Source organism: Pelecanus crispus, chromosome 5, assembly GCF_030463565.1.
Source record: "Pelecanus crispus isolate bPelCri1 chromosome 5, bPelCri1.pri, whole genome shotgun sequence".
NCBI lineage: Eukaryota > Metazoa > Chordata > Aves > Pelecaniformes > Pelecanidae > Pelecanus > Pelecanus crispus.
The window spans coordinates 62,125,650-62,144,233 of NC_134647.1; the positions used below are offsets into that span (position 1 = coordinate 62,125,650).

The following is an 18,584-nucleotide window of genomic DNA, read 5'->3' on the forward strand; positions in this document are numbered from 1 at the left end:
ACCCTCCAACAGACCAGAAACTCGTGCAGCGAGCAGGGGCGGGGATGCCCTCAGGGATGGGAGCCCTCGGGGATGGGAGCCCTCGGGGATGGGGAGCCCTTGGGCATGGGGAGCCCTTGGGGACAGGGACACCTTGGGGACAGGGGAGCCCTTGGGGATGGGGTCCTTGTGTCACCTCAAAAGGGATGTTTGGGAGAGCTAAAACACCTAAATGCATCTTAAATCGCATCAGCTGGGCCACAACCTACCCTGTCCTTCCCGGCCAGCCCTGGGAGGATCCCAGCCGGTGGCCCTGCTGCTAGACCGGCAGACCCACCTCCCCTTTGCGTGGAGGCTACCGGTGCTGTGAGCCCTTGGGCTCCGTTCCAGCACCGCAGACTCGATAAAATCTGTGCTTTGTGCACCAGCCCCCAGCTCCTTCCTGTTTTTGACTACAAAACTGTCAGCGCTTCAAATTTTCATTTCTTTTTTTTTCATCTGTAGGACTTTTAGGTGAACTCTAAGCCAGTGGCACCTAAATCTCCTTGGCTAGCAAACCACTTCCAGCACTTCGCAAATCCTTACAGTTGCATTATAACCTGGGAAATGCTCCACCCTGCTGGCTGGCACACAGAGGGACAGAGTGCTGTGGACCATGGTGTGCTCAGGGACATGGGAATCCCCCATTTGAATGTGATGGACATGAAGCAAATCTCAGTGGGACCGAAATGTGAGCAGAAGCATTCAGCTTCCAGGCGCCAAGCACCCGCTGCAATAAAAGCACATTTCTAAAGGTGGTTTTGCTACTTATGCAAACCAGAGGTGATTGCTGTGGCTTCAGCCATCCTGATGTTTGGTATCTGGTGGCCCCAGCATAGGAACCAGCATCCCTGTCCCCAGCCAGGCCCACAGTGTGGGGCACAGGACACCCCCAAATGCTGGCCCAATGGCTTGGCACAAAGCTGCTGCTGCACATCATTATTCAGATAAGAAATCCGCATTCTCAAAGCATTTCCTCGGAAGAAACCCAAGATTTCTTCAACACTTTTCACTAGCGGATAACACCGTGAGTGGCTCAGGCCATGGCAGGGACTGGCACCAGCTTGCAGCCGCTGGCATGCATTGCTGTGGTGGATGGCAGGTGGGAACGCCTGCGCTCATCCCTAACTCCTACAGACCAGGGGGAAAAAAGAACATGGAAAACAGGCCCCACACCCAGGAGAGCAGGCACAGCGCCTGTGTGCCATGGGAAAAAGCAACACAGCTGGTTTATTATTTTATTTCTTTGCATCATGGTTTCTGTTAACAATGCCGACCTTTGGGTCAGAAGTTTCCTGGCAGCGGCGGGGGCTCCACGGGACCCTTGTCCCTGCACTGCCAGGAAGCTCCGGCTCCGCTCCCGGCACAGAGCGAAGAGTGGCTCGTCCCCAGGATTGACACCCACGGGCAGCTTTATGGCTGATGGAAATCCCCCCTGAAAACCCAGCTCTATGGCCTCACCAGGAAACTATGCCCTCGAGGACGGCTGCGACTTGGACACTGCTGAAGTAGGGGCTGTTGGTAACATCCATCACTAACGTCCTGCATCATCGACCCCCCCCCCCCCCCCAAGCCCCTCCAAGACCCAGCACCAGTGAGTGTTGCACACCTCCATTGCACACCTGGGCTGCACAGCCCAGTTGCATTCCCTGGTTGCACACTGCAGTCGCACACCGCAGTCACACACTGCGGTTGCACACCGCAGTCGCACAGCCGGTTGCACGCCCCAGTTGCAGACCTGGGAGCCACCCCCTCTCCGGAAAGGCACACTTTCTGCACCCTGTTTTCCTGCAGGTTTTGTTTTTCATCCTGCTTTCCCCCAATATCTGAGCAGCAGCGATTCCCAGCCCGTCTGGGTGCAGCCAGGACCTGCTGGGGGGTCGCTGGAGGCAGCACGGCTGCACCGTGGGGGGAACAGTGGTGGGGCGGGAGCAGGCACCCATCAGCACCGTCCATCTGGGCTGCTAACGAGCGAGGAGGAAACACCGTATCGCTGCCTCTACGCAGATGTGCTTCCGATGCTGAAGGAAACCATGCAAACCCCATGGGGTGCTCGGGGCCAGTGGGAGTTTTGGATGTGAGGATAGTAAAGCAGAGCCAAGATGTATTCCTCATTCCCGGAGGAAAGCAGGAAAACTGAGCCAGCAAGCTGCCCTGCACCTGAACTGGGAGTTTGCACCCCAAAAATGGAAGCAAAACAGAAAGGGTTTGGGTTAGTTTTGCAACGTGGCTGCCATTGGAGCATTTTCTCTGCTGCTGCTGAGAAGGAGAAGTGAAAGGAGTCTGTTATTTCAGCGCCAGAGCAACACCGCCGTGTTTGCATGTACTCACGATGAAGCTGCTGCCTGGCAGAACTAGGTCACTGGAAAGCAAAGAAATAAAGCGAGCGAAGGCTGGCAGAGGGGAGGGGAGCGCGGGCGGAGAGGAGGGGGCCAGGGCAAAGCACTCGTGCCCCTGTTGGCCCCGCACCTGGGCGCACCACCTTCCCCCTAACATGTCCGCTGGCTGTGGGTTGGTGGTTGACCTGCAACTTCAGCTCTTTGCTCTCTCTCCTAGTTGGCCACTTTCTCCACCCAGAACTGCAAATGTTTTTCCAGCCTGATAACCTGTTTCCCATCTCTACACGTCCCCTGGAGCCGTGGGCACAGCGCCGGGCGCAGCCGGACGCAGCCACCACAGCAAAGGTGGATGTAAATGATGCATAGGGGTAAATTCCCTGGAAAAGAGAACCTGGTATCAGCACCGCCAAGAAGTTTTCACCAGTGGTTAAAACCCTGGCAAGGCGCTGGGAGAAAGCCCCTGGTCAGCGTTGCGGCTGGTGGGCACGGAGATGTCCCCGCTCCCGGCGAGGCTGGCGCCAAGCGCACCCAGTGTTCATGCCAGCGGCCAAGCCCAGGCTCAGCTGAGGTTGAAGCCGCCTTCCACCCGGACAGGAGGTGCTTGCACGAAGGCGGGTGCGCAATTGCTGCTCCCATGAAGCGCCGGGTGGGAAGGCAGGCGCGGGATGGGGGGTCTGCGCTTTCACGTGGCTTTGTTTTGGAGCCAGCGAGTCTGGGGAAAGCCTGCGGAGACCCATGCGGTGCTACAGCAGGGCATCCTCCAGGCACCGCCGGCTGCCCCGGCATCACCCGCAGCAAGGGTGGCCCAGGGGGAGTCCCTGGTGGCGCAGGGTCCCCGCCGTCCCCTCACCCCCCCGCTGCCTGCCGGCAGGATGTTTTTTTACTGGAAAGTCAGTTGTTTTGGGTCAGGCCGGGACATGAAAGCATCCCACGAGCCAGCCCCGGTGCCGCCCCGTGCCGGGCGAAGGCTGCGCTGCCGGCTGCGGCCATCGCCTTCCTGTCTGCACCGCCTTCCTGTCGCCGCTGCCACCGGCACTGGCCCCGCTCCGCCGCCGGCTGCCGCTCAGGAAGGCGAAGGTCTCGCAGCCCGCACGATGGAGAGGGTGGCCGTGCCCTCTGGCTGCAGAAACCCTTCTCTTCCCGTTCGTAAGACAAGGGCTCCACGTGTCCGCTGGGTTTCGGCCACGAGAAGGTTCAGTTTTACTGCACCCCCGGTGCCAGCCAGGTCCCAGCCGAGCACAGCGAGTGCAGCTGCCTTCGCCTGCGGTTGAGATCCTGCCCACGTCAACCTGTTAAATAAAGCAGCACGAAGAGCCGCGGGCAGGGTCATGCTTTCATTTATTCACTTCATATAAAAATCTCTTAAGAATGCATCTGAACACAATATATAATACTATAACATACATTGTGTGAAACTTTTGGGAACAATAAAATAACCACCTGGAACAATGCAGTGTTCAACAGACATACAAACCCATTGATCATGCACAACTGTGCTATTTTCATTAACTAGTTAGTCACAAGTTGGACCAAAAGCTTGAAACATATTTTACAAACTGAGATTTGACACCGCTCACGATGCCGGACAAGCTTTGTCAGAAGTTTCACAGCACAATTATTACATCAGTTCACATTTTTGTCATAGAAATTCACATTGGGTTGTTCAGAAATTGGAACGTGACATTTAAAAGCCGGCCCGTTCACGGGGGTTTCTTTTTTTCGGTTCCCCCCTCTAGGTTTTCAGCACTTCCAACCACTCACCCACTGTCCTGGGGTCCGGTCCCCCCCCGGGCTCGCCGTGAAGACGAACCCCCACGGGCGGCTGCCACCCGAATGCCCTTCCTGGGTTGCGTCTGTCTCTTCAGCTATGTTCAGGTTCTCATATTTTATGCAATACAAAAGGTTACAAGAAAAAAAGGCAACTCTTATTCCGAGTTTTCTACACAATTAACATTGCCGCCGACAGGCAATGTTAATTCATATAAATTAATAACTTACAAAACATTACAGTATATACATTATGTAATAAATACACTGTTATAAACAGTAATGGAGGTGTTAGAGCTCAAGGCAGTGCAGGAGGAGGACGGTGGACCTAAACCTAGGAAACGTGAACGATAGGCGAGAGAAACACAAATATCCAAGCGTGCAACTTCCACTGAGCCAAGGAGCTGCTGAGGGGGATCGCGCATCACACGCTGCCTTATCACGCTTACTTATATATGTACTGCGCTGTGCCATGGAAACACACTACCCTCTATCCTGCGCACGACAAAAATAAAACCCTGTTGAGGAAAGAATACTGTTATTCCTAGCAAGCGAACAAAGATGGTGCATGACGGCATGAAGTGACTTTAAATGGGTCACCTGGGGTATTAAGAAGACGATTAAAGGTGCAGTAATGCAAAACAGAGGGTTTCCCTTCTATTTAGTCTGTAAAAGTGATTAACTGCAATAAAGTGACAGGTATTGCCCATGAAAAAAGGAAGACTGCTTCTTGTAACAGGAAGAATCAAAAAAGTATCTGTCAATTTTGAAACACTTTGTGTCGCTTTTTATACTAAACTCCATGTATTTAATTAATAGACTCTTGAAAAGACATGAAAGTGTTTACAAAGAAGGCACACAGGTCTGCAGACAGGTGGTCAGGTGGACGGGTTTTATATGGAGTTATTAATCAGTAGTTTCTATCAGTCTAACTGGTATAAATTCCAAAACTAACAGTATAAAATCTCTCAGTTTTGTGTCATTTACTCTTCAGTCAAGACCCAAGCCAGCTCCAGGACAACACGATGCTCTTAGCTGACAAGGCTTAAAACACAATGTAAATCACCTGTTAATTTCCTGAGCAATCATTCACTACACGATCTTTAACCCTGACTCCAATCTCAAGTAGCTGGGAAGATCTTTCAGCCAATGTTAGACACAGGCCTCAGACCCAGGCTGCAGGCTAGTCCGTGAGACTGCTTGCATGCTCATTAAGTGTTTAAAATCCACTCACACAGGTACAGGACATTATGTGTCGACAGGAGACGTATCTTCTGTCACAATTTCTATGTTTGCCTCCCTCTGTGAATCCTCCTCCCCTGGGTCAGCCACGCAGAGTGTCTTTGTATTGCTGAAGTAGCCGATGCTCTCGCTGTCCTTCTCCGGTCCATCCGAATCCTCCTCCTCCAGCGTCAGTTCAAACTGGAACTTCTCCATCAGGCTCTGACAGTCCCTGCCCCGCTCCTCCAGCGGAGGAGATGGGCTCTGAGGTATCATGCTCTGGTACCAGTTCCTGTTGTCCTCCAGCGTGTCCAGAATGTCCTGGGCATCGGGCTGCACCAGGTCGGCCCAGGTCTCCCAGAGCGGATGGACGATGTAGTCAATGAATCCCACCTGAGAAACACAGGAACACGCATGCTTAGGGGAAAGGAATGGCTATGAGCAGATGGGTGTCTGAAAAGCTCAAATGCTGTTAATACATGATTTTTACAAGCAAAAGATCCACCTCAGCGCAAGCCCCCAAACCAGCGCAATCTAACTGCAGACATAACCATCTGACACCCAAAGCTGCACCTACAATGTTGGTTGATATCTTGTCCGAAATCAAACCTTGGGTGAAAGTTTAACTAAAAGCAGGGGCCACCTGGAAACTCAGCGACAGGGCTGCCAATCCCATCCCTGGCTGCATGCGTGATTTTAAATATCCCTGTAAATGTCTGTTCCTGACTAGCGGCTCAATCCCTGCCCTGCAGAAGTCCGGGTAAGCCATCACTCTGGAGACAGAACATCCCACTGAGGGATGCCTCTTACCAGCTGTTAGTGCAGAGATGCATTTTAGACTACCATTGCCTCTACCCTAAGCACTGAGAAAGTTTGCTGTGTCTCACATAGGATTCCCTGGTGACTGCGGACAAGGCTGGTGCGTTTATGGCAATGCTGCTGTTACCCCAGGGTATGCATGTGGCTGGCAGCTGTGAAAACACCAGTGCTCCCAGGGCGAGCAGCTGTCCTAACGCCGAATGTCACTGCTTTTATGGACTGAAGTTTGACCTTTAGGTGTATTTTACTACGGTATGTAGTTTGTACCTATTCTGAACTGTTTCATGGTCCTGCATCTTTAAGCATTTCAGCATTTCTCCTCTACTCTGCCAAAGCAGCCGCCGTGTTTCTCTGCGGAGCCGGCCCTGGTAGAGATTTCCTTTCCTTTCATTTTGTTTTGGAAAGACTGCAGAAAGCAGGTCAGCTCATCCCAAGAAGTACTCCTCCTGCATGAAGGCAGACAGACCGCTGTTGCCCGACTCCCATGGAGTGACGTGCCAGCGGTGGAAACAGTGAGGGTTGCGGCCGAGTCTGTCAGTCCTTCCGCCGGTTGGCGCGTAAGCTCTGAGCTAAATCATTTTTCAATTGTCTGACTAAGAGGACGTACGTCCAGGATGGAGAAAACTGAATGGCCATAAAGAGGATTGAAATTCTTCCGTCTTGGCAGAATGTGTCACTTCTCTCCTCGCTCCGCTGGACAACGTTTCTGTGCAGCAGGAAAATGGCTCTCAAAGGGGCCAGACTCAACGTGCAGATGTTTGCTTTGGAAATCGCACATGCCTCCTTCAGACACAACAGGATGTCAATAGAACCATTAACATTCAATTGTAACATACTGTTGAGGCAGCTTAAACAAAAAGGTGATGAAAATTTCCTGCAGCACATGTTCCGGAGCACTTTTAAAGTGAAAAAAAAAATTCTATATGGCTAGCTGATGGCTTCACCACCACCCAAAATGCTCACGGGCTATACAGCACCAATGGCTAGATATCGGTCACTTCGTAACCAGATCATTGTTTCTTTAAACAAACATCCCAAATCAGGGAATAGCTGGCCAGATGGCTGAGCACTGATCTTAAAATATTTTGATGTAAAGAGGTACCACCGAGAGCTCTGAAATACTTGCATACTATTTTCCCATCAGTTCCTTGTTTCACTCCAGAATGGACATGCCACCTCCCTTTCTCCTTTGCCACTAGTTGGGATGTCAATGGTAGCCGTTTCGTGCAACTCCTGTTGTTTTTACATAGCAAAAATGCCATTTTGAAACCTCTGTGAAGTGCATATGTGAAACAAAAAAGTAACTGGAGCTCACATGCGGAGCACATGGGCATTTTCTGGCCAAGCCTGGCCGAAGGATTCATTTCTTGTTAGGTTAACAAATAAGACAGATTTTTCCAACAAAATCACCATGCGGTTGAGTGAATAATTTTGAAACCACTTGGCTTAGCCCTAGAGGACATTTGGAAATAATTATCATCAATTTTGTTACTTATTCAAGCTGAAAAACCTCGATGATGACTTGCTCGAGTCATTTAAAAACAACCACCAAGACACCATTATATAAAGATTGGAATATGTTTAGGCAAACATAAATTACCAGCTTCATTACAGAATAACCGGGTGAAATTTTATGGCCTGTGCTACACAGGTCAGAACAAAATCTGCCCTTGAAAACATTTAATCTATGAATCAGAACTAAGGATGAGGCCGTTAATCTCAAAAAACAAGACATATCCAGCTCCTTTTAAGGTTTGTATTGACATAAACAAATATTTCTTTGACTTCACCCGGCACACAGCAGCTCCATCAGACCTCTAACTTAACCGGCCAGATCATGCACTGCAAAACTGTTCTGCATGAGGCTGAATAACGACTGACATCCAGACCCTTCCAGTGTCCTGAAGTGGATCTCAGCAGGGAGAAGCTCCTAACCCTGCAGCACCATGGGGCTGGCATTGCTACAAACGTCTAACACGGGGTACGATGTCACTAGGTTTAGGAGGTGCTAATTAAGGAGGCTGCAGGGCGTGAAGGCAGAAGAGACCTGGCAGAAGGGGAGATCAGAATGGCACTTTTCAAGCCTGGGGAACAAAAGGAAACCCACTCGCTCTGGGAACTGGGATGCAAACAGGGCAAGATGAACGTGCATTTGGAAATGAGGGAACGCCAATGGGCACATAAAGGAGTCCGAACAGCATCGCCAGTCTGTATGAGCTTCAGGCACAGCTGGATGTCAGGGTCAATCAGAACCAGCCCTCTGAAGAGTTGGCCGTTTGCCTAATTGCGCTAGAGAAAGCAGATGAATTTTGTCTTTGCTTTAAAAATACAAGCTTAGGCAGTACAAAAATGCAGCTCACGGCCAATTACCTGTGATTTTTCCACTGATGCGGTGTGTTTGTCGCACATTGGACTGATTTCCATTCCTCTCTCTCGCTCTTTGTCTCCCTGCTGGAAGAACTCCTCCATGATCCTGTCCGTCCACTGCCGGTACAGCTCCAGAGACTTTGTGGGATTACTCAAGTCCGCACAATGTACCATATTTCGGAGAACCTGCAATTACATTAATCAGAAAACTCATAAAATCAAATGGAAAAAGAGGACGGTTTCAAGCTGTATCTGCTTGCTTAATTCAGAACATTTAACCACAAGACTCTTCGATTATGCAACAGCCTATAAAAATACTAACATCGTAACATCTCTGTATATGAGACTAGCTGCTACAGTCCACTTCAAAAGTAAAATGTGCTGTATGTTTTTCAGACAACTGGATACTTACACAGGCTGCAGTTGTGGCAGTGTTCATTACATCATATAGGTTTGTTTTTGAATGCAGACACTTTCCACCATTCACAATTTATTTCCATGCTCTCAGATGGTTAAATGCTCCTACTTTATTAAATGAGTAATATCCCTTCCACACACACAAAAAATGTGCCTGACTAACTGTGGCCGCAAGGATTTAGACAGCAACAGAGTGACCTGTTTTAACATTTGCAGTCTTAAATAAAAACGTAAGGAGAGTTTTCCCACGAATCTGTTCTTAAGAAGTTGGGCATCAAAGTGGAGAGAAGATCAGGATGTATCTTTTCCTACTAACTATGTAACCCCGTTCCAGTACTGCTTTGTTATTTCGGTAAATCAAGGATTTGATTATATAGGGAACAGACTGTACCTCACTAATTCCAGCTCAGCGTGAGAGTTGCTTTAGGTATGGAGTTACAAATGCAATTCTTGCAATCTCGCAATGCTATAGCAATCTTGCTATACTTTTTCGACAGGAGAAACAAATGGGAGAAAGCAGCAAGGAAATTCAGGAGCCCTCAGAAACTCAGCCTTATAGATTAACTTCAGAAGAATGTGCATGTTTGCAGTTCCATGCTCTAAGTCTTAAAAACATAATCCCCTTTACCTAAAAGATATGGGACCACCTTGTACCTCTCTGTGGTGCAGAACAGAAGAAAATGATTGCTGAAAATTTAGGTCAGTAGCTTCTATATATGATCCATTTAAAAGCCAGAGTAGAAACAGGAGCATGGTTTCTTCACCCCTGAACAAAATACACAAAACCCAGGAAACTTGGCTGACGTACCTGTATTCTGTCTGTGTAATTGTCCAAAAGGAGGACTCCTGAGCTGGTCACTTTCTTAGTTTCCACCATAGTCTTCAGATCAGCTAACAGACTCATATGCTTGGACATATCTGTAGCCAATACCTTTACAGAAGTGAAAACACAATCTCAGTATGGGCAACCATACAAAGCAGCCATTTTTTTGTTTAAGAAGAGGACCAGGGTGTGCATAGTTCATACCATGTCGATCACCATCTTCCTGAGCGTCTGACGCTGTTTCTTGGTCAGGTTCTGGAAGATGTCACAGTGCTCCTCTTGAAGAAGTTTGAAGCCCACAGCGAGATGGTGGTTCTCCAAGACAGATTCGTCATTGTACATCAGGGCTAGTTCAGAATCTAGCAAAGCAACATAAATATGTGACTCCAGCATGTGAAATGTGTGATTTCAAACAGCAAATGCTCGTCCTGGGTACTGAAATGTAGTAAATTGGGAAAAGTTTTCTTTTTTTGCTTCATGTACGCCAAGAGCGTGCGGTTTTCTAATCCAAGCACATATGTATACAATATAAACAGCCTTTGCTCAGTTCTAATGAACAAAATAGTACTCTGCTGACAGTTACGGGCTTCGGAATCACTGACAACAGAAAGCATGAATCCTGCAAATGCACTTTCCAAAAAAGAACAATACCCATATTTTGGAATCAAGATACATGCTTAGCCTGTTGCAGAACACAATATGAACCACAATATTTAGCTTTATCGTTGTCAATAGCAATAGCATTATTTATCGTATATTAATGATAAAATTTGCACTCAGGACTGGAAGAATTATTATGCGTTAGCAAGTAGTAATATTCACAAGATTTAAGGGCACTAGCAAATTGCACTACAATAGCTTCCTTTGTGAGGAATTTCATTTTAATTACTGCTTTATTTCTAAACATCTAACTAGTTTACTGCACAATATTTTGAGAAAGCAATGCAGTCTGAAAGTCATAATTTGTGACCTCGCTGTAATGGAAAATGCATTTCCATTAGTTTCCAAGTTTGCAGATGAAATTATTACTGTATTTGAAACAAAACTCACTTGTATTAATAAGAAATTGATTGGAGACCCCGGGGTGATCCACATCATGAATTGCAGCTGCAAAAATTGCAGCAAGGATTTCCAAATCAGTGAAGACGGCCTAGGAAGGAAAAAAGGAATTTGTCAGAGAAGTCCTTATGTTTTATCTCTCAACAGTTTGGGAGGCCTATTTAGAGAAACAAATTGTGCTTTTTAAATTAGTTTTCTGAGAACAAGACATTTACTCAGAAGAAAGGTCTACAAGCAGCATGTGCTCTTTAAGATGAAACAGAGATTACAGGCAAAGCTGCTGCTGAAATTTCTTAATGGTGATTTCCCTGGCAGTACACTGAGCCCTCAGAAGAGCAGGCAGCACACTGCTTTTTGCAAGTCTGAGTGCTACTGGTGATTAACTCAGCGTAAGGTTTTTCTCCTATGTTCACATAGGCAATGTGGTGCTTTTAAGCCGCCATCCCACCTTTAAACGCGACGACTGCCCAACACAAAGCACTTAGCTCAAACTAGGTAACTCACATCCAGTGCGGGGGTAGAGAGCAGAACGTGCGTGGACTGAGCGACATCAGCAGCATGGAGGCTGTTGTGGTAAGCTACATCCGAATGGTAGTGGTCTTCTAGCGTCATCATGTACGTTACAAAAGTGTCTGATGAGATCTTGAATGTTTTTAGTAGATCTCGCTCCTGTATAATAAATGGTGCAAGCATACAAGCACATATCAAATAAGGATGTCATACTGTAGAAGGCAACAAAACACAAAGCAACTAGAAACTAAAATAGTGTTCTAAAAGAACAGCAAATTTGACCATAAAATCACGAACCTGAAATATAGCGTACATGATGCAGGTGAGCGGCCTGTTGTGGGAATACCTTGCAACATTAAATATGTTGAGACCCCACTTATTCAGATCTTCCAGTTCCTTTTGAAAGGACAAAAAGAGAACGGTTACAATATTTTTCAAGACAATCCTGCATTTATCACTTGCACCACGTCTTTTGCATTTTCCAAAAGTTTAAAAAGATGCAAATTCGATCTTCATTATGGTAATTAAGTAAGTGCATGAACACGCGTACTTAATAAAGTACATGAACACAGAGTAACTGTGAGGCGATGATGCCAAAGCACTTGTACAAGGAGATGACATTTCTCTGTGTGGCAGGGGAATTATTTGTGATGTGTGTTTCCAGGAAGCAAGAAGAAATGCCCTGACAGAGAAAAAGGCCCCATGGCCAGTTTGCTGGACATAGCGTTGTTATATGCTCCTGTTTTGATAATTGCTCTCCTCAGCCTTCATCACATTTTTTTAATTATTTCAGAGATATTTTCAAGGAATTTATGAACATAGAATATGCTGCTAGGGCCCGGTATCATTAATTACAGCATTTGTAATGGCCGCATCACTTCAGGGATACTGATTCCAGTTTTACAAGGCGGGGGCAGTCCATCCCCGGCTTTCAGATAATACTGATTCTCCCAGAACTGCAAGAAACTGTCATACCTTGGCCAGATGGTCTTCCTTTTCTGTTTTCACACCAAATCGTGAAATGCTGGTGTTATTTAAGCTTGAACTATGCATTAATTTTTTCACTCCACTGATCTGTGTCATGAGCTGCTGTTTTTTCTTCTTCTCTCTGTCTTTCTGGGTGGGAGAAGGAATCTCCACATCATTCTGCTTGTCTGTAACAAATAAAGGTGAAATGACTCAACATCGTTTGCAGTGCGAGCACCCATCACACCGCCCAAAATCAACTCCTAGCTTTGCTGATTAAGTGGCTCTGCACACCAGTTCAAACCCGTGTGTTTCTGCTGGGGGCCTTCTCTAATTTTGGGACCGAACTGAACCAAAACCAAAGCAAAACAGTCACATAACCTCTGTTTGCCCTCTGCAAGACTGAACCTTCCCACTGAGCCCTGCTGGGACATGAGGGATCAGGCTGCTTTCATTGTAGCCATTTTCAAGCCGCACCGCTTGGGGACACAGCACATCTCCAGGAGCTAGCTCTCCATGCCTGAAGAGCACCAGGTTCTGCTTATGGCTAGATCTCAATTAATTTTTACTACCAATTTTCAGGAAAATAAAGTATATATTCAAACAAAACATTTTTCCTCAATGAAGTACATAAGCATATATCTTCACATTCACTCTATTGATACTTATCAGTGCCAAACCCATCTCCATAACCCCTGCTCTTAAAACACCAACTCAGTAACAAACTGGTGTCACTGCTTTATTAAAGGTTTGCCCTTTACAAATATGTATAGAATAACATACAATGCACAGGCCATATTTCTATTGTCATGCTCAGAGATAGTAACAATATTAGTGCACATTAAGTAGGCACCTAGTGGGGCACACACTTGGCTGTGGAGATGTTTAATAAATAAATCTATCCACATATGCTACTTACTGCCTTTACAACTGATTTGTCTGCTGCATTAAAATGCAGTGGCTCATTACTTTCATACTAACCATTTTTCATGAACTTTTAGGAAAGGCTACTATAATCTCTTTGCACCTTTGCATCTCTGAGGACCTCTGGAGGGACTAGGCATCTAGGCATTAGTTACTTTTGCCTTGGCTTAATTAAAAATCTCTGAAATAAGAACTACCAGTGTGTCTGCAACACTGCAATTAAGAAGGAAGCCATTATTCACTGTAACAGTCAAGCTGACATCAATGGGTGTTTCCCTTGTGTGTCTTTGCTGAACAACAGGACTTTCTTCTATATAATCTCCTTAGCAATGACTAACACTAAGGCAGTGTAAAATGGACATTCTTTAACAGAAATCTCTATAATTTATTAAATCATGTCCCCATGGTGGTGGCAGCAGCACACCCATGGCCCCTTAGGAAAGGGCATGTGCTGAAAGGCCATTACGATCTTCCCCATTTACATGATGTGGCCAATGGTATAACCACTGTTTTTCATCTTTGTCCTTCATACGGATCTAAAGCTGGCATCCTTGCTCTCACTGACCAAATGGTGACTGCAGGACTGGCCCCTCTGCAGAGGACATCACTTCTTGGTGCCTTCCTCAGCTCATTTAATAGTCAAGAGACTGAATGAAGTAACGTGATCTGGTTTTAATATCTGTAAGTTATTCCCATCTAACAAACATTTGTTTGGAGATAAATGAATGTCCTATCCACATATTTCTTTTTTTTGTTTGTTCAACTTCATCAGTTGTAGACTCCTGTTATTTTGTGTGCTCATTTAATTTTAAACCAAATTTTAGGGGGGAAAAAAGTAATTAATAAAAATGTAACAGCATGACTTCCCAAAAAAGCTTGAAGATCCTTTTAAAAGCTTTACTCATTTCTTTTTAAGATGAGCAATCAAGTTGCAATCTGGCCCAATCTGGAGAGCCTGCACCACTTGGCATTAACACAGCCCTAAGTGGTTGAGTGGCCCTCATACTGCCACAAAACGGCGAAGACGTCACCATTACAGAATATGTGAGAAGAAGCAGAATAGGAATGAACAAGACCATTGCCAAGACCTGCAAAGGGAAATGCAGTTACCTGACCCAGCCTGAGTATGAGGAATAATACAGCCCCATTAGCACCAGCAGCGGCTTCAGCTAATTAGCCCCTGCTGAGACACAGACTCCACTGACTTCAGTGTATGTGTGGTTTATTAGTTTTATATTAGGTCCACAGTATCAAGCCACACTGGGTATTTCTGCTGCAGCACATCCTGCTCCAGAGACATATGCCTACTGGCAAGAGCTGATAAACAACAAACTCCCTGAAAATGCCACAGTGGTCATGCTCCCCGGCGCACTATGTACGCTCCAGGCTCTCCAGCTGAAGAAGTGGCCTGCTGGCTGGCAGCTAGGCAGTCTTGCTTCTATTCCCTGTATTAATTCATGTTCTGGATGTCATGATTAAGCTGAGCAGTAAGACAGGGCCAATGGATTCCCACAAAGCAGCTACAGACTTACATGGATTATTAATGATGTGATGTGTCCTAAATGCACACAGTAGTTCCAGTTGCAACTGGCTATTGAAATCACTTTAAAATCCCTTAATGGAAATAATTGTTTGTCACACAGTGAATGCATTCTGGGCCATCTTAACCGCAGGGCATGAGTCCCCCACGAGCTCCGACATCCCACATACACTCAGCATTTTAAGCTGTTGGACTCAGAGATATGTATATGAGGGTCCTGTGCTAAGCTTCGTTTTATGGTCACAAATTCTAAGCTGCTTGAAAACACAGAAAATTATACTTTTCATAACAAATATCTTTTGTAAACACAGAGGATTAATTCATGTCAGTAGCCCTTTGAGCTCCAACAAAACTAATGAAATGAAAATACTCTCCTCACTCTTTATTCTGACTCCAGTGCAAAATGAGCAAATACAGACAAAGTAATACATAAAATGTCTGGGCTGAACCTATTTGTCTGAACCCCTGTTTCTGAAGGGTGAAGATGCAGCTGTAAGAGGCAGTAGTTGCAAAGATGAGAGTATGCAGTTGGGCTTGTGTGACTTTGTCCTTTCCGTAAGGTCAACACAAAAATCAAATACTGCATAACGCAGCTACCAGTAACTTAATTCATTGTGAACAGAAAAATCTTTTGATTTGGAGAAGGAATTCTTCTGTGGATAGACTTATTCAAACACTGTATTATTCTCCTCCCCATATCCATTTTGAAAGTGAAAAATCAAAACATTTAAATAATGCTCTGTCCCAAAGGAAAACTGGGCACAAGCATTGACTGGTGGCTATTAGGCTGCCATTAGTCGTTATCTTTGAGTCACCCGAAAGCTTGGGATGCGACGCCTTACCCAGGAAAGTGTTGGAAATGTACTCGGACACCTGGTTGCCAGAGCGGCTCATCTCGGAGAGGTGTGTCAGCTCCCGGTTCAGCATCCTCTTGAACTGGGAGGGGAAGAGCACATACACAAAGATGGCATTTTTCTGAATGCTTTTCCAAACGAATACAGCTCTAACTGTATCGCAAGCAAGTTCACAAACAAGATGTTAAAAGCAAAATTCTGGAGATATTTGGAACAGAGTCAGCAACATATGGTTTCATTTAGATACTGTTCAGCATCATCATGACTAGCTATTTCTTTTCAGTACACTAAACTACAAAATTAATTTCCTCCAAAGATGCATAGTTTTTATTGTAACAAATGAGAAGATAATGTTTCAGGTAATCTCTCTGAAAGATCAAATTTTTGTATTGGTTTTAAATTCCACATCCTATAACCTTCTTTTGGTCTGAATTATAAGTTTGCTCCATTTTGAATTATGCAAGTAAAAGACAATTGCGTATGTTCAGAACAGAACAGAGGAGAAATATGCCATAAATCTGAAGATCTGCTTGGATCATTACAGTAAAATGTAGGATTCAAACATTTGTTCACCCAGATACACATGCTATGACCCTTCTTAATTTTCTAATCACACATTTTCATCGCTGCATCATTTTATCCCGCAACAGTGAATTCCCAAAGGGGAAAAAAATTTACATACATGTACGCCGCATGCACAGTACACACATATATATGTTCATCTCTTGCCATACAGTACACATAAATAACCATTTAAAAAGCATGTTTTCCTTCTAGATGTTTTATCCAAGCAATACAGCACAAAAAACCAGTCATTTATAATCCTTCAGGATTTAAACCCACCTTAATGTAACCCCAAGATACAGATAACAAATAGTTTGCTTCAGGCATTTTGGAAAACTCCACGCCACCGTCCACAAATCCTCACGGAGAAATTGCCGGTCAGACAGGAGAGCTTCTTGGGCACACAGACACCCCCCTTCCCCAGTCAATGAAAAAAATCAGCGTTCATCAAAGCCAGAGATCCCCCAAAGCCCGGCAGTTGCTAATCCCAGACAAAGCCAAGCTTGGCATAGCATCTTTGCAGAGGGCTGAACGTGGGTGTATTTGCTCGCAGGAGAGAATAATGAAATCAGGGATTGCACGAAGAAACGAGAACTAATCCAAATGTATTCAGCTGGATGGCTGGAAGCACTTATGAATTATGAATCGTCCTGGTTGCTTAGTTGGCTGAAGGGGGTCCCCACTCCACATGAGCCTTGCTCAGCTGAACTGTACGACACAAAAATGATTCTGGTTTCTGAGGGGTTGCCAGCCTTAGTAACACAGCCATCTTTTTATAAGGAAGATTAAAATGGAGGAAGCTCTGTGCATATTTAAATAAGTCAAAAGTAGGCAGCAGTCTCTTCTTCATTTCTGCTTTTTTTTAATCCTCCTCATTACAGACTGAGGTTTTTCAAAGCAAGTATTCACGTATGGATTTTTAAAAGCTTAAATTTTTCACATTTTCAGTGTGATCGTAATTTTTTTTTTCCCCTACAAGGTAAAGGGCAAAATGTAGCAATGTAGCAAAATGTACATTTACAAACAGGAAATATTTTTCAGGTAAAAGGTATAAACTAATAATAACCTTAAATCTGTAATGTCAGTCTGTAATCACAATATAAGATTTTAATCAATTCTTTCTTACAAGAACATATTCACAATTCAAATTTCAAGATTTAATCATTACTTTAATTTTTATTTTAGACTGAAAAGCAATCACTTTATTAGGAAGCTGTAGCTGTCCTTTTAGCACCCAATCAAAAGCAAAGCACATTGTACTGTGTATGCGATACAGATCACAGCAAGGAACCACCGCTGATGTGCAGCACTCATACTGCTTTAGGACGTCCTTGGTGATTGCTGGCTGTAATACGCCGCACAACAGCGGCCAGGATTCCTAAAATAAAAGTGCAATCTTTGGTCTAAAATTATTTTCTTTCCCCAACTGCCTTGATGAAACATTATCAGCCTCGCTTGGCATGACGTCACGAGGCTCCCTCGCGTGCTGTGCGACACGCAGGGCAGGGGGGGCAGCCTGTGCTGCACTGCACCCCCGGCCCCCGCTGCAAGAGCTGACAGGCAGGAGATGCAGAGCCTGCACGCAGCCCATGCAGAGCCCACAGCTCCCTGCTTGCCCAGGCTGCTGGACCAGCACTGAGCTCCACGAAAATCATGCCCCTCTGGCCAGGCACGGCTCCAGCCACTGCTCAGCACTGCCCAGATGGGACTCCCGCTCAGCCTTTCAGCCGTAAGAACCACACAGAGCAAATGAAGTTGTGAACCCGCCTTCTTCTCTCCTTAAATTCGTGATTATCAGAGGTGGAAAGCTGATGCCACCTCCTTTTTACCACGTGGCTATCTGTGCAGACCAAAGGTGGGGTGCTGGCTGCTGGGACTCTGCCACCACCATCTCTGCTGTCTTCTCTTGCAGCAACCTACTTTGCCCCGCCACTGTGAATGTCACAGAGCGAGGCCTCACCTTCTGGGCTACTCAACCAGTTTAAATACTCTCTTATGGGATACAGGCAGGAGCAGGATGAGCAGGATGTGAAGGATGCCGCCTCATGGGATACAGGCAGGAGCGGGATGCGAAGGACGCCCACTGCCCAGGAGGGCAGCCCACAGCACCGGGGCACAGGCAAGGGCTTCGGCTCATGGGGTCTCCACTAAACTTCATGCCAACCAAGAGGGACAAAAGCCTTTTTGAAACTCCTGTGACAAACCTTAGTGATGGAGAACAAGTGGCAGCAAGAATGAAAACCAAGCAAGAGAAAGCCCATGGGAGGAGAGAAGACCTCTGACCCTATGCCTCACAATGACGTATTTTCGCCGGTCACAAGCACCAGCCACCAACAGGTGATCACTCCCACAGACTTACAGCGAAGCATATGCTGAAACATTTCTCTGGATCAAGG

At 46.0% G+C, this 18,584-nt stretch overlaps 1 protein-coding gene across 3 annotated transcripts in view; it reads right to left on the reverse strand.

The window, feature by feature from the left end:
- Positions 1 to 3,694: 3,694 nt before the first annotated feature.
- Positions 3,695 to 18,584, reverse strand: part of PDE4B (phosphodiesterase 4B) — a 194,609-nt gene continuing 179,719 nt past the window's right edge. For 2 of the 3 annotated variants that reach the window (XM_075711484.1, XM_075711485.1), the window contains 9 exons: positions 15,613 to 15,706; positions 12,316 to 12,494; positions 11,638 to 11,736; positions 11,335 to 11,499; positions 10,822 to 10,921; positions 9,976 to 10,130; positions 9,757 to 9,879; positions 8,535 to 8,717; positions 3,695 to 5,738 (listed from right to left, as the gene is read on the reverse strand). In XM_075711484.1, the coding sequence (XP_075567599.1) occupies positions 5,373 to 5,738; positions 8,535 to 8,717; positions 9,757 to 9,879; positions 9,976 to 10,130; positions 10,822 to 10,921; positions 11,335 to 11,499; positions 11,638 to 11,736; positions 12,316 to 12,494; positions 15,613 to 15,706 (1,464 nt within the window). In that variant the 3' untranslated portion in view covers positions 3,695 to 5,372. Of the gene's footprint in view, positions 5,739 to 8,534; positions 8,718 to 9,756; positions 9,880 to 9,975; positions 10,131 to 10,821; positions 10,922 to 11,334; positions 11,500 to 11,637; positions 11,737 to 12,315; positions 12,495 to 15,612; positions 15,707 to 16,467; positions 16,516 to 18,584 lie in introns of those variants that run through there. The other variant, XM_009491783.2, reaches the window with a different exon arrangement.